Source organism: Planococcus citri, chromosome 2 (genome assembly GCF_950023065.1).
Source record: "Planococcus citri chromosome 2, ihPlaCitr1.1, whole genome shotgun sequence".
Classification (NCBI taxonomy): domain Eukaryota; kingdom Metazoa; phylum Arthropoda; class Insecta; order Hemiptera; family Pseudococcidae; genus Planococcus; species Planococcus citri.
The window spans coordinates 70,379,992-70,392,661 of record NC_088678.1 but is presented as its reverse complement, the minus strand read 5'-3'; the positions used below and the strand labels follow the sequence as shown (position 1 = coordinate 70,392,661).

Genomic DNA, 12,670 nt, shown 5'->3' with positions numbered 1-12,670 from the left:
AAAATGATTTAAAAACAAAAGTTTCAGCCGATCCAAATACCGGAAACATCTAAAAGCTCAACTTCAAAACGCCATCTCTTGGTCACTCAGGGAACCAATGTAAATACAAGTGCAAAATGAGCAACTGATAAAACAGAACAAAATTTTTTCTCAAGTTCAATTTTATTCAAATTCAAATTCTTACTCAATTTTGTCGTAGTTTTTCTTCTAACAATCGTAAACTTATGTGCGTGGGTGCTTATTTAACCCGGTGAACATCTGTTGACTTGAAATTTGCCAGCGTGGAAGTGATCATCCTGCAAATTCTGTTCGTTGTTTACTGAAAAATTTCAGCATGTTCCAGGACGATGACGATGTAACTATTACTAACTATCCCGATGACGATGAAGATGTCAGCCCTAGATCTAACTACATCGATAGTCAATTCAGCCAACGTAAGATGAATACTGAAATGATCAGTTTCTTAATCATACATAAACCGCTAATTTGGATCTAAATTACAGTTTTCTCGACCATCGGATCGTCTGGTTGGGTGATCCTAGGATCTTTGATATTGGTCATCTATATCTGGTCTTATCATCTTCAACATCATTTTTACCAATGGCTGAGGAAAAGAGAAAATAGACAGTATGAAGCCACACACCACAAAGGTTTGTTTCTCAATCTCAAGTCTGACTGCACGTAAAATTGCGAAAAAAAATCGATCAAAATCATACATATCTGGTGATCGGTTTTCAGATCCGGATGTTTTACGAAAGGAAAAAGAAAAAATGGAACAAGCTAGGTTAAGATTACAAGAAAAATATGAAAAAGAAGCTCAGATTTTTAAAGAGAAAATGGAAGAGGTTTGTTGTTGATCATTGTTTAGAAACGAATTCAATTGATTTCCTAGTTTCCTACACCGTTGCACTAATCCAAATCATTTCAGAAAGAAGCTTTGAAAAGAGAACAACGAGCTGCTGCTTTGAACATCGATGGTGTTCGATTAAAAGACAGCGTCGAAGATGACTCTGACAAAAAGAACCACAAACCAGGTACATCATTCGACTTCCTTTCAAAAAAAAAAAAAAATTACAATACTCTAATTCATTTTATTTCAACAGCATATAACCCTTTGATGGGATCCAGTTCTTTACCGTCCTACAGACCGCCCAGAAGAACAGCCTGCTCTCGAGGAAATTGCGGTTAGAATTTCTCCTATAATCAAATCATCCTACAATTTTTCATCTTTATTCGTGAAATAGTTAATTTTCTGTACCAAAATCGTTCAGCGACAGAAGTTGACCTTATATAAACATTCCACTCAAGTGGAATAATAATACATATTCTGCTCACTCGACTTCTTTATCAATTTCACATTATAATCGTCCTTGAACATCGACTGGACCGGTATATTTTAGAGGATTTCCAGGTGTATGAAAAATCTCGCTTCAAATTACCATCTAAATAGGGTAATTAATAATTTTTTTTTTTCGATTTTCTTTTAATATTTTATATTCATCAGACGTACTTGAATGTTTATTTGATGTAATTATTTTCACCTAATCAATAATTGTTCTGAGGTAATTAGGCTGTGTATAGCCTATTTGTCTTACGAAGTTCTGTTTTTTTGTTACCTTATAATGTATAGTGTATTTTGTTAAAAGTTTATTATTTATTAAAAACCGTATTACATTAATTTAATTAATGGTAAGGAAACATGTCTGTGTAATTTCTCGATGTTACCTGTAGAACGACGAAATGATTGAAGAACGAAACAGACGATAATAGTAATTTAATAAAACAACGTAAGAGTACATGGTTTACAACTGAAAATAGTATATACAAATTAAACTAGAGAATAGATGTTAAACGTAGTGAACCAGGTTAAATTTCAGGTAGTTGGCTAAAACAATAAGTCTCAACGTAAAACAGGCTACTGGAGCAAAATACAATTGAAACTAATTCTCAAGAACAGAAAAAAAATAATAACAGAAAAACTCATTCGAGTCGATTTGATAATACACCTCGAAGCGAGAAGAGAGTTAGATTTTATATCTTTATTCGTCTCCGTGACCGCCGATGAAATTAAAAATATATTTACGAAATTCGCTAGCACTAAATTCGGTAACGACGTCTTCATTTTTCAAAATACGCTCAGCGTACCAACAAACATAAACTCCGCAGTTGTAATTACCTTTTTGAATGATGTGTTTAGGCACAACAATGTTCCATGTTTCATTCGGACCGAAATCGTTCAATAAAACGCAAATTAATTGTTTGACGAACTTCATCAAAGATTGACTGGTTGTTTTCTTTTTCGAAGTAGGGTCGTAGATTTGTATTTGTTTGAGTTTCGGTTTAACCACTAATAAAACCCAATGTTTACCGTTCGGATTGAATGTGACGAAGATATTCTCGATATTGGTGAAATATTTATCGCCTAATTGCATACGAAGTGAATTTAACGAGTTGCTGTTTATAATTTGACTGACAGCAGTCTCCAAGAACATAGCATTAGGATGAGGTTTGCATAACATGTAAAGGAACGCATCCAATATGGTATCGTATAACCATCCTTTACGGAAATCTTGAGCTACTGATTTCAAAATAGCGCATTCAGCCGAAGGTATATTGTAATCGAGTGATTTAAGATGTAATGAACTGATCGAGTAAGGGCCTACGTTAAAGGCCACTTTATTCACATCGTCGGCGTACTTAAGTTCACTGGTAAAGGGTTCGTTGGATTCGGGAACTTTCTCTTGTTCGGTAGGTTCGGTTTTAGACTCGACCAATGTATCGGTTTTAGTGTACATTTTGAGTAACTCTTGCAGAACGTACTCGATATTGAGTAAAGATTGCACATCGCCGGCACTAACGCACTCATCTAGTTGACTGATCCGATCACGAATAGATTTCTTAACAGATTCTATATCTTTCTCGGTATCAACTTCGTTAAACCTATGATTCGATAGAATCGATCGTAGTTTATCCTTTTGGTGAAGATTATCCTCCAAAGTGGTAGCTTCGGTGGTTAAATTCTGGCAAACGGTTTTCTTCGACCATTTGCAAAGCTGATCGTGGGGCATGTATTTGACAACAGCTCCGTTAGATTTCTTCGTAACGAATACCTTGCCTTGGCAAATACTCTTCGTTGAAGATACACCATCGGTGATTTCGAACTGGCAAACGTAATAACGATAAATTAAATCGGTTGCTTTGGTTTTGAACGTTTTCACCAGCACGAACTCGTTGCCGAACTTATTCTGCCAGTTTTCGAACTCTTGAAGAGTATAAAATTCGAACGATAGACCGGCTTCGGTTAGATGCTCTTTTAAATGGTTCAATAGTAAGATCAACTTGGAAAAGGTACGTTTGCAGTTGATATCGGGACATTTTCGATTATTTTTTATTGCACTTTTACACGCTCTAGAATGTTTCCTAAGCTGCACCAGATTCCTGAACGTAGTCGAACAGCCGGCGCAAGAGTACGATTTTAGTTTCTTACGTTGAATGCCATCTTTGTTATTATTATTCTTCTTGCAGATAATCTTCTTGTGAAGTTTGTTACAATGAGCGCATTTGTAGCTTTTACCGTTGATACGGGTACAGTTTTGGGTATGTTTATCATCTTTAACGCAGTCGTTCGGTTTGTTAGCAGCGTCCGGTTTCTTAGGGCTACGAAATTCGATGAACGATTGCGAGGTCGAGCCGCCGGAAGATTCGCATTTGTCGTAATAAATCGCATCGTTGTAATGCACGTCGTAATTCAGCTTATCGATGTATTTACTCTCCAGAGCTAGTCGCATTTTCAAGGATTGTCTTTAAACATAGATAAAACCAATTAGAATGGTGAACCATTGTAATCATTGATTAGAGTATTCGATTGTTTACTTACGGTGAAAATGAACTGGCGGTGGAAAATGAATTACATCATTTTAGAATGGGGCGTTGGAATAATTCGCGTCAATTAATTACTTTAATGAAATTATGTTTCGTTTGGTAATAAATCACTAGTTTTTTTCACGCAAAACAGAAAAAAATAATACACACAGTTCGATAAGGTGTCGGTGTTTTCTCTATTATTTATGTTTTTGTGTTTGTGCGTGCCGGGTTTGACTGTTTTCACAGGTCCATACGACAGTGTCTCTTTGAAGCAGTGTGAACCTTTGACTATATATACATGGACTACTATCTTCATTGTTGCCGATGACGCCGAAGTAATAGAGGTACTAGATCGGGAGCATCGGGAATTTTCATGCGCGCGCAGGAATCCCACCCACCCTCGCACCTTCCAATCACGGTGAACCACGGAGCGACGAACACCCTCCTACGTTCCAACTACCGCTACGCTCATGCAACGAAATCTCGCGCATGCTCAGAGCCCATGTCCCGATCTAGTACCTCTATTGCTTTGGCTTCACGATTCCCATTCAACAACAATAGGAGATAGCAGTCCATGTATATATAGTCAAAGGTGTGAACGTGTCTCTATTCAGCTCAGACTCATTCGAATCGAATTTCGAGTATGATTGTCTTTTTCTTTTATTTTTTGCTGACTGTGCAAAAAATATTGAATTTGAATAACGAAAGAGTAACAACGTAAGATTTAGTTTTAGTGATTTACTAAGACAGTTCATTATCACTGTTGATACACAAAATTTAAACTTGAGAAGTCTTCTTATCGACACGATTATAATTATTTCTCTGATGGAAAATAAAATATCAAAAACTAATTAACTTTTGATAATCTTAAAGTAGGTACCAATTTAGTCCATCTTCATCTTCCGTCTTCCAACATTTTTCAATTTCCTTGAAAACCTCAAACCTGTTTTCAAAAATGTTTGCCTCTTTGAGTCTTTAATTTTACAGGATGAGCAACATTAGTTCAGGGTTTAGGTACCTAGTTTCTTGGTAAAAATAAAAATTGATTAGAACTTAGAAGTACCTATCTACTGAGAATTTTTAAATTAACGTAAGAATGACGACTATTTTGAGAATCGCATTTACTTATCTGTATTCTGCATTAATCTTCATGATGAGTAGGTACCTAATCGACAATCGTTTCACGCCATTTCTTGAATCAAAGGTTTCGAAAAAGTGTTCACAGTTCACACAATAGGACGCTGTGGAATTTAAAAATAGCACGATTAGCGCCCTTTCCAATTTCATCCAAAAATGAACTGTTTTACGAGTAGAATAGGTAATTCGAAAGTGATCTTGTGACCTATCAACGTACCTAAGATTAAAACTTCGCAAGAAGTTCAATTGCATAGACTTTTTGAAAGCAATTTTGAAGAATTCTGAGCCCAAAATCGGATCATGATGTGGGGGGGGGGGTTGAAAAAATGTCATGAGATCAACCAAACTTGGTTAAAATTTTGCGAGAAATTCAAATATTTCAATAAAAATGTTTCTTGAGCATTTTTCAAGAAATTTTAAGCCGAATTTAGGTCATGATTTTTGAGGAAGTCCACAAAAAAGGTTTTAATAGAAATTTTTGATTTTCTGATAAAATTATAACCCATTTTTGTTTTTTTTTTTTTAAATACGAAAACCATAACCATTTTTTTTGCTCAAGATGCTGAAAACCATTTTTGCTGAAATATTCAAATTCTACATTTTTTTTATAGTTCGAATGACACCTTTTTCAAAAACCCTAAAAATCATCACTCAAGTTTGAGCTCGAAATTTATTAAAAATTCTCAAAAAACATTTTCGCTGAAATAATCGAGCTTTTTCCAAAAATTTGACCTATTTTGATAGGTCGAAGGACATTTTTTCAAAACTTCAGAAAATTATGACTCAACATTGGATTTAAAATTCTTCAAAAGTGCTCAAAAAAAAGTTTTGATAGGAATTTTCACGTTGTTTCGAGGTACTCGACTTCAGCAGCCCATTCCTCCAAAACTATAATACTTTGATCAAACTTGATTTCACAGTTCGAAAGGGCGATGAATTTACAACTTTTTAAGGATTTTGAAATTCTCAAAAGTTGAAAGTTGAACTTTCAAATTGAAAGTTCAAATTTCAAAATGGCGCTGTAAAAGGGAGCTACCATTTAAAGTTTTGAAAAAAATTCCATAGATGTACCTTTGATGCTTTTTTGAAATATTCAAGTTTCGAGATGGGATCTCTTAATGGAGGGGGAGCACCCCCACCACCAATTTTGGGCGAAACTTTCGAAAGAAAATCTGGAGCATGTGATGTATCGAATTCTATGTTTTTGGTGATGCTGGACACGAATATGACGTTAGATTTTGATAGAACCCCATCCATGGCCCCTAGCACCTCCCCAAAGGGGATAAAAGTTCAAAAAAGTGTTTTGTTCGTGCGACACATGGAATAGTATGTTTTTGGTGGCTCTGAACACGAATATGAGGTCAGATTTTTGATTGGAACCCATCCACGGCCACCGACAATTTTCTTGGACTTTTACCTTTTGGGGGAGGTTCTGGGGGCCATGAGTGAGGTCGATTTAAAAAACTATGGCTATATTCGTGTTCAGTGATATCGAAAATATACTATGTAACCATTATTTTGGGTTACCCCCTTTGGGTACGTGCTGGGGGCCGCGCCGTGGACGGGTCCAATCAAAAATCTGACGTCATATTCGTGTTCAGCGTCACCAAAAACACACTATTCTATGTGTCGCACAAACAAAACACTTCTTTAAACTTTTACCCCCTTTGGAGATGTGCTGGGGGCCATGGCCGGGGTCCTTCAAAAATCTGACGTCATATTTGTGTTCAGCGTCACCAAAAACATAGAATTCGATGCATCACATGCCCCAAATTTTCTTTCGAATGTTTCGCCCAAAATTGGGGCCTGGGGGTGAAGATGCTTCCCCTCCATTAAGAGATCCCATCTCGAAACTTAAATATTTCAAAAAAGCATTAAAATGTACATCTATGGAAATTTTTTCAAAACTTTAAATGGTAGCTCCCTTTTACAGCGCTATTTTGAAATTTGAACTTTAAATTTGAAAGTTCAACTTTCAACTTTTGAGAATTTCAAAATGCTTAAAAAATTGTAAATTCGAGGCCCTTTCGAACTGTGAAATCAGGTTTGATCAAAGTATCATAGTTTTTGAGGAATTGCCTGCTGAAGTCGAGTACATACCTCGAAACAACGTGAAAATAATAGAATCCCCCCCACCCGCCCCCCGAGTGGGCTGGGGCCAAACTAATTGCGGGGTTTTTACTTACTGGGTGGGTATAAATTGTAAAAAAAATTGAGCGAAATCAAAAGACATGACTTTCAAAATCGCCTTTTTTTGGTTGAGTTGACATGGAATGCGACCCAGTTATGACACTTTTCAAACAGCCTAATAAAAATCATGACCGAAGTTTGAGCTTAAAATTCTACAATAATTCTCAAAAAATATTTTTGTCGAAAGACTTCAGATTGGATTCAAAATCCTTCAAAAGTGCTCAAAAAAAATATTGATAGACATTTTTTTTTTCTTCCAACATCTTCTTTCATTAAGTATAAGTCTTAAGACATCTTTTTCAAAAACCGTGAAAAGGATGACCCAGTTTGAGCTCAAAATTTTACAAAAATTTCAAAATAAACATTTTTGTCAAAATATTTTGAATTTTTTGCAAAAATTTAACCCATTTTGACAGGTTGAACAGAATTTATCCAAAATCCAAAAAACTATGACTCAAGTTTGAGCTCAAAAGTGTTCAAAAATTTTCAAAAAAACACTCTAGTTTTGCGAGAAATTTCAACTCATTTTGGTAATTCTCACGATACGTCGTCAAAAATTTCAAAAACTATAGGTAACCCTATCAAAAGTATGTACCTATACTCAAAAAAGGATTTTGATAGAAATTTTCGATTTTTCCCCAAATTCCAACTAATTTATTTTGATAGGTCGTGATACCTTTTTCAAAAATCTTAGAATCAGGGACCCAATTTTGTGCTCAAAATTCTCAAAAACATTTCTGTCGAAATTACCTGTTTACTTAAGCTTCGTAAAAACTTTAGTATTCATTTTAATACGTTGTAGGACACTTTTTCAAACGTCCAATGACACTTTTTCTAAAAGTCCTAAAATCATGACCCAATTTTTGACTCACAATTTTGTAAAAATACTCAAAAATCATTTATTTTGAAATATTGATAGCATTTTTTGCTAATTGTACTGTAAAAACTATGTCAAAAAAAAAAACTATAGGTAACATTGTCCTACATAAATTCGACTAAAAATTTCCATAAACTCGTCTACGAAAAGATTGCGCAAATTTAACTCTTCCTAGTAATACCGAGGTAGATATTTATGAATGAAAGATTATTGTTGCTTTTTGGCCGGTACATAAAATCCAGGTAACTCGTTTTAACGAGGGTAAATAACAATATTTAATATAGGTACCTACGTATATTAAATAATTTAACTTGATATAAATGCAAATCAATGAGTTGAGACGGGTTATTTTAGTAATAGTTATGTGCTAGACAAGTACCTACATCGATCTATGGTGCAGTGAATAATACCTTACAGTGCTTATAACATTACATATTTCATCCAGCAGTATAATGTTGATTTTTTATTTATTGTTAATTTTCTGTGTTTATTTTACATCATTGTATGCTTTGAAACTGCGTAAGTGTATATTTTATCATATTAATACGAGTACCTATACTGGTTTACTTATATTGTTTTGATGAAGTGAAGTTTTTCTTTTCGAATGCATCCTTCAATTCGTAAAAAAAAAAAAACTTGACTTTAATTTAATACCTGCCTAATTTGAAGAAAAAAAAAATGTTCATCAAACTATAATCTGTTTGATAGAATATGAAGATCTTATCACTATTTTAATTAGGTACCTATTAGTATCGTTGCATTGCATTAAAAAATAGATGAGCTACCTATTTTGATATTTTAAAAAAAAAGTCAATAAACTGAACTTGAAATCGAAATCAATTTTTTCGTACTAAAAAGTAAAAGTACAAAAGCAACTATTAACTAAACAGCATGAAGCCTATACGATCAATTTGATGAGCAAAATTCACTATGCTACTGTTCTTCAAAATAGGTATCCCGTAACTAGTTCGACAGGTTCAGGCATAATAATGTAGTTCGATGACACAGTTTAATTAAAATACCAATTCAACGCGTGATTTGCGTAATGTAGGAAATAAATTCAAAAAAATTGTACCACATAAACCTATAATAAGCGGTATTTAACCCATATAATTATCTATATAGTCAAAATTGAATAATTATACATTATTTTCAGCAAGTTATACTTTAGCATGCAGTAGAAATGATCCTAATTTAAACGACTGTGTAGTGAAACATGGTCAAGCGGCTATTCCTTATTTCATCAACGGTATAAAAATCTGCTACCTACATATTTATTATTTTTTCCAGCTCATTTGATTTTTTTTTTTTTTTTTTTTTTTTTGTTGTTTGATGGATTCTTGTTTAAGGTGACCCAAGATATAAAGTTCCTAAATTGGATCCATTATTTATTACCGCATTGACCGTCGAACAGGGCATTCGACAAATTGGAATATCGTTAACGCTCAAGAATTCTTCTATATATGGTCTCAGGGATGCAATTTTTAAAGAAGCCAGGTGAAAAAAATTCAACCAATAAAATTACGTATAAGAGTATCATTTTAAACAAAATATTATTACAATAGGTGTATTTTTTTATTATTTTTTTTCATTGCTCGTCAGGACCAATATACCAGGTCGACACATTGAATGGGATTTTGAAATTCCAAAAATATACATCGAAGGAAATTACGAAGTAACTGGTCGAATTTTAATTCTTCCCATCGTTGGAAATGGAAAAGCGAACGTTACAATAAGTCGGTTGTTTTCGTAAAATAATTCAACGGATATTAAACAAATTGATTAAATTGCTAATTAATTTTTTTTTAAATTTAAATAGCTGATTTGAAGATTACTTACAAATACGACTGGGATTATATAACCAAAAAAAATGGCAGAAAATACATGAATATAACCACCAGTTCATTAGGATATCAAAATGGAAGAACGTACTTTCAATTAGAAAACTTATTCAATGGAGATAAACTATTAGGTAGGTATAGATAACTCGTCACTCGTCAGCATAATTAAGTGAATCATTGTGACTTTTTTTTTTCTTAACACTGTGTTTATACGATAGGTGAAAACATGTTAACTTTCTTGAACGAAAATTGGAAAGAAGTAACTACAGAAATAGGACCAGCGTTAGGAGAAGCAATTTCAGAAGTTTTCCGATTAATTCTAACCAGCATAGCTGATTTAGTTCCTTGGGAATATATTTATCCGGATATCTAAATACGGAAAATAATACCACTATACTTTATCCTCGTGCCAAATGATTTTATATTTAATTTTATATAGGCTGTTATATTTTATACAATATACCTAATTATAATGTAGGTATGTACTTTTGTATTTAAGCGACAAATTTTCTCATCTCATATCAAAGGTATAGGTCCATTGATCCAATCGACGATTTGCTTATTCCACCATATAAACGATCCGATTGGCTGAACAACGTTTTTAGGAAGTAAGGCAGCGTATAATGGAATCTGAGCACCTTGAGTTGTATTTTGGTACCCTTTATAACGCGTCAAATCGGTGGCTATTTGACCAGGATGGACTGCATTGACGACAATACCTTCTCGATCTTCGTCGAGTAAAAATTCCCTTTGTTGGATGCGAGTTAATGCATTTACAGCCACTTTAGAAACAGCGTAGCTGTCATCGGGCCATCCTTCTTCTTTGTGGGCACCTCTTTGAGCTGCTCTGCAATCGATTTTTCAAGTTATTCATAAATCATGAAATTATTAGTTGAATTTTATACGTTGAGAACTTGACAAGATTATACTTACATGAGGAAAGATTCCATCAATTTGGATAGTTCTGCTTCGGTCAGGTCATCCGATGATAGTCGTTCTTTTATACATTCACCTGGTATGTTTTTTATCGCTGCTTGCGAACTGGATAAGTTTACTACTCTGGCGTGGGGTCGTAGAATTGGAAATAATACGTTGCAAACGTCTCTTAAGCCGAAATAATTTACTGCGAGAGTTTCTTTCACTTGGATATGGAATGGAACATCGGATAAGTGCTGAAATAATGACATAGGTATTGCCTATAATTAGGTAGGTAAATTAAATTGAATATAAAAAACATGCTTTTCATGCCTGATTTTCCCTTTCACGCCTTAGATATTTATTTGATAGGTAGGTACTCAAAATTTAAAAAAATCAAGCCCAAGTTCACTGATAACCGTTGTAATCTTACCGGATATCCTATTGCTGCATTATTAATCAATATGTCCAAACCACCATAGCTCTCTTCCAGATGACGTTTCAGTTTCAAAATGCTCTCATAATTTGTCACGTCAAGATGATGAAATTTAGGATGAAATCCTTGCTGACAATCAAAATATATCAGAGTCGAGAATTATTTCAGTTTCATAAAGTTATTCCTTTAAGCCAGAAGATCACTTACTTTGTATAAACTTTTAACAGCATTCAAGCCATTTTCTACGTTTCGAGCTGTAAGATACACCTCTCCAGGAAACTTACTGCATAAGCCTTTCACTATCGCCAATCCTATTCCTTTATTACTGCCAGTTACCTATTCTAGTCAATATCAACAATAAAATATCTACTCTGTTATTAAGTTAGCAACATGAAAATTGAGTCATAACACAATCTAAAAATCACTTCGTCTTCAACAGCTAGTGAAGACAAGATGACGTTCACTCATCGATCAATTTATTCAATTAGGCTTTGTATGTATGTACCTATAGGTAGGTATGTATGTAATTATGTAGCTAATACTCACAACTGCAACTTTCCTATCATCGGAGTTGAAAAACAGATCCATCAAAAGAATAGGTGAATTGTTATTTGCTAAAAGGGATTGAAATGACACGAAGAAGAGTACTTTATAGACAGAAAATAAACAAAACAAAATACCTGCAATCTAATGAAACAAACAACCATTAATTTTTATGAGCAAGGTGTTTATTGTCATCAATGATAAGAATTTTTGACCTTATACCTATAGACGAAATTTTAACTTATTTTTCAAAAATCAAAAAAATCATAACAGAATTTTAGAGCAGGCAAATAGTGGTTTTAAAAAGGAAAAAATTGGCACATAAATTTTTTCTTCGGGAATGTGTTCACATGAACCCCCTGAACTATGTACCAAAAAAAAAAAACGAACCTCCTAACCCTGGAGCTAACTTTTTTAGGGGGCTAAAACCGGTTCCGATTTATGTTTTTTACGATTTACTCCGAAAATAATAGGTTTACGAGAAAAACTACCATGACTAAAAATGTTCCCCTTCAAATTCTCGACAATTTGATACTACGCTCGATACCCATCCCTCAAGAGAGGTGTCTAAAAAAAGGCGTGGAAAGAGTAGGTGTATCAAAAAAAAGTCAGTCCAATAAATTAATCAAAGTTACCACTTATGTAATATCATTCGTTTACGCTCAAATTTTTTTTACAAAGTCTACTCACCCAACTATTAATCACACCACCATTGATTGGTCTTCAACCCTCCCAAGGGGATGGTGGGGGATGCTTGGTTTTTCAAGTAACACACAACTGAATCATATATTTGAAAAACGAATCTGGACATGCAATATATCGAATAGTATGTTTTCGAGGTCGCTGAATACGAATACCAATTCTTAT

At 34.1% G+C, this 12,670-nt stretch overlaps 4 protein-coding genes across 5 annotated transcripts; 2 read left to right on the top strand and 2 right to left on the bottom strand.

The window, feature by feature from the left end:
- The first annotated feature begins 104 nt into the window (after nucleotides 1-104).
- LOC135837481 (selenoprotein S B-like) lies at nucleotides 105-1,796 on the top strand. Its single transcript, XM_065352771.1, has 5 exons — nucleotides 105-434; nucleotides 504-650; nucleotides 739-845; nucleotides 929-1,034; nucleotides 1,104-1,796. Exons 1-5 carry the CDS (start codon nucleotides 335-337, stop codon nucleotides 1,187-1,189), a joined length of 546 nt encoding a protein of 181 aa, XP_065208843.1. The 5' UTR covers nucleotides 105-334; the 3' UTR covers nucleotides 1,190-1,796.
- On the bottom strand, nucleotides 1,760-4,168 carry LOC135837477 (uncharacterized). The gene is made up of 2 exons (XM_065352767.1): nucleotides 3,878-4,168; nucleotides 1,760-3,801 (listed from the first exon to the last, which is right to left on the bottom strand). The coding sequence occupies exon 2, from the start codon at nucleotides 3,786-3,788 to the stop codon at nucleotides 2,040-2,042; it is 1,749 nt and encodes a 582-aa protein (XP_065208839.1). The 5' UTR covers nucleotides 3,789-3,801; nucleotides 3,878-4,168; the 3' UTR covers nucleotides 1,760-2,039.
- Nucleotides 4,169-8,390: 4,222 nt separating this feature from the next.
- Nucleotides 8,391-10,386, top strand: LOC135837475 (protein takeout-like). 2 transcript variants are annotated; one of them, XM_065352764.1, is made up of 6 exons: nucleotides 8,393-8,587; nucleotides 9,225-9,317; nucleotides 9,418-9,565; nucleotides 9,671-9,804; nucleotides 9,888-10,040; nucleotides 10,128-10,386. In XM_065352764.1, exons 1-6 carry the CDS (start codon nucleotides 8,521-8,523, stop codon nucleotides 10,280-10,282), a joined length of 750 nt encoding a protein of 249 aa, XP_065208836.1. In that variant the 5' UTR covers nucleotides 8,393-8,520; the 3' UTR covers nucleotides 10,283-10,386. The 2 variants fall into 2 exon arrangements, with proteins under 2 accessions (XP_065208837.1, XP_065208836.1); XM_065352765.1 differs by lacking the exon at nucleotides 9,225-9,317 and having other exon boundaries at nucleotides 8,391-8,587.
- LOC135837474 (carbonyl reductase [NADPH] 1-like) lies at nucleotides 10,376-11,953 on the bottom strand. Its single transcript, XM_065352763.1, has 5 exons — nucleotides 11,807-11,953; nucleotides 11,468-11,596; nucleotides 11,258-11,389; nucleotides 10,843-11,081; nucleotides 10,376-10,756 (listed from the first exon to the last, which is right to left on the bottom strand). The coding sequence occupies exons 1-5, from the start codon at nucleotides 11,846-11,848 to the stop codon at nucleotides 10,426-10,428; spliced, it is 873 nt and encodes a 290-aa protein (XP_065208835.1). The 5' UTR covers nucleotides 11,849-11,953; the 3' UTR covers nucleotides 10,376-10,425.
- Nucleotides 11,954-12,670: the final 717 nt, after the last annotated feature.